We start from the raw sequence: 1,315 nt of genomic DNA, 5'->3' as shown, positions 1-1,315 counted from the left end.
TCTGACCAGAAAGATGGTATGTCTCTAAAAGGAAAGGTTTCATTATCAGAAAAATGGTGCACCTTCAGCTTCAACTCAGCAATCAAATTGTGCAGCTTTTTGTTGTCCTGGTGCCAGCATTCATGCTCATGTTGCTTGTGTGTCAGCTGTAAAGACAGCTCCTCCGTTTCTTTTGCCTGCTTTTGAAGAGCACCATTTTCCTGCATCTTTTCACTGAGTTTTTCTTTACAAGCCATCAGTTCTTGAACAAGTGCTTCCCTCATTTGATCCAATTTGATATTTTCATTTCTTATTGCCTGACATTCCTGTAATAGTATTGTTTTATCTTGCTCAAGACAACCCACCTGATTAATCAAGACTTGCTCTTCTGCTCTATCATCTGCTTCCTTCTTGCAGGAAAACTCTAATTTCTCACTTAGATCCTTGAGCTCAGATTTCAGCAATACCAAGGTATTTTCAAACTGGATTTGCATATTTTCTTCCTCCTTTTCTTCTAACTGTTTTGCTGTAGTCAAATTCGAAGACTCTACTTCAAGGATTCTTTCCTGCTTTTCTTTCAAATCTTTAGTCAAACACTCTTCTCTTTCAACCCTCTCCAGCAGAGAGTCAGCTTTCCGTTCGCTCTCTTTCAGCTTTTCGGCAACATGACCTTTTTTCTTCTCATCAGATTCCGTTTTTACTTTCAGCTTCTCAATTTCGTATAGCATTCGGTCTACTTCCTTCTGTGCTGAGCTGAGTCTAGCAGCAAGTTCACCTTTTTCCATTAAGAAGCCTTCCAAAGATCTAGAAAGCTTTGCATTTTTCATTTCTGATGAACTTAATTTACTCTGCATCATTTCCAACTCTCTTAAAAGCAGCTCTTTCTCCGTGTTCAGATCTGCAGCTTTGTTTTCGAGTTTTTCTTTTTCCATGGCAAAAGACACAGCATCCTTTTCCAAACTTTGTAACTTCTGCAGAAGATGTTTTCTTTCATTTAATAATTGACTTACATCAGATTTTGTAGCCTTGAGCATATTTATTTGTGTCCTCATTTCGGCCTCAAACCTTTTAATGAATTCAGTAGAATCTACCTTAGCTGACTCTGTCTCTTTTAATTCCTCTTGTAGCTTCTGATGCTTATGATCCAGTTCTTTCATATTTTCAGACAAAATACTCAGTTCTTGGCCAAGATGGATTCTCTCAACTGTGACTGAAACAAGGTGCTCTTGAAGCCTAGCAATAGTTCTTAGGTTAACATCCCTCTCCCTTTCTAATTGCTGACACTTGCTTCTTATCAAATCAGTTTCCTTAGCCTGGGCTGCAAGTAAAGCCTGCT

The 1,315-nt window shown here is 38.6% G+C and overlaps 1 protein-coding gene across 1 annotated transcript; it reads right to left on the bottom strand.

Moving 5' to 3' along the window:
* Positions 1 to 62: 62 nt before the first annotated feature.
* Positions 63 to 1,304, bottom strand: LOC104547510 (centromere protein F-like; the record flags this gene model as incomplete). The annotated part of the gene is made up of 1 exon (XM_010193230.1): positions 63 to 1,304. A coding segment is annotated over one exon (1,242 nt), but the record flags the coding sequence as incomplete, so codon positions are not given.
* Positions 1,305 to 1,315: the final 11 nt, after the last annotated feature.

The sequence above is a fragment of the Mesitornis unicolor genome, unplaced genomic scaffold (genome assembly GCF_000695765.1).
Source record: "Mesitornis unicolor isolate BGI_N332 unplaced genomic scaffold, ASM69576v1 C13246353, whole genome shotgun sequence".
Classification (NCBI taxonomy): Eukaryota; Metazoa; Chordata; class Aves; order Mesitornithiformes; family Mesitornithidae; genus Mesitornis; species Mesitornis unicolor.
Note: the sequence above shows the minus strand (reverse complement) of the source record. Positions and strands in the feature narration are given on the sequence as shown.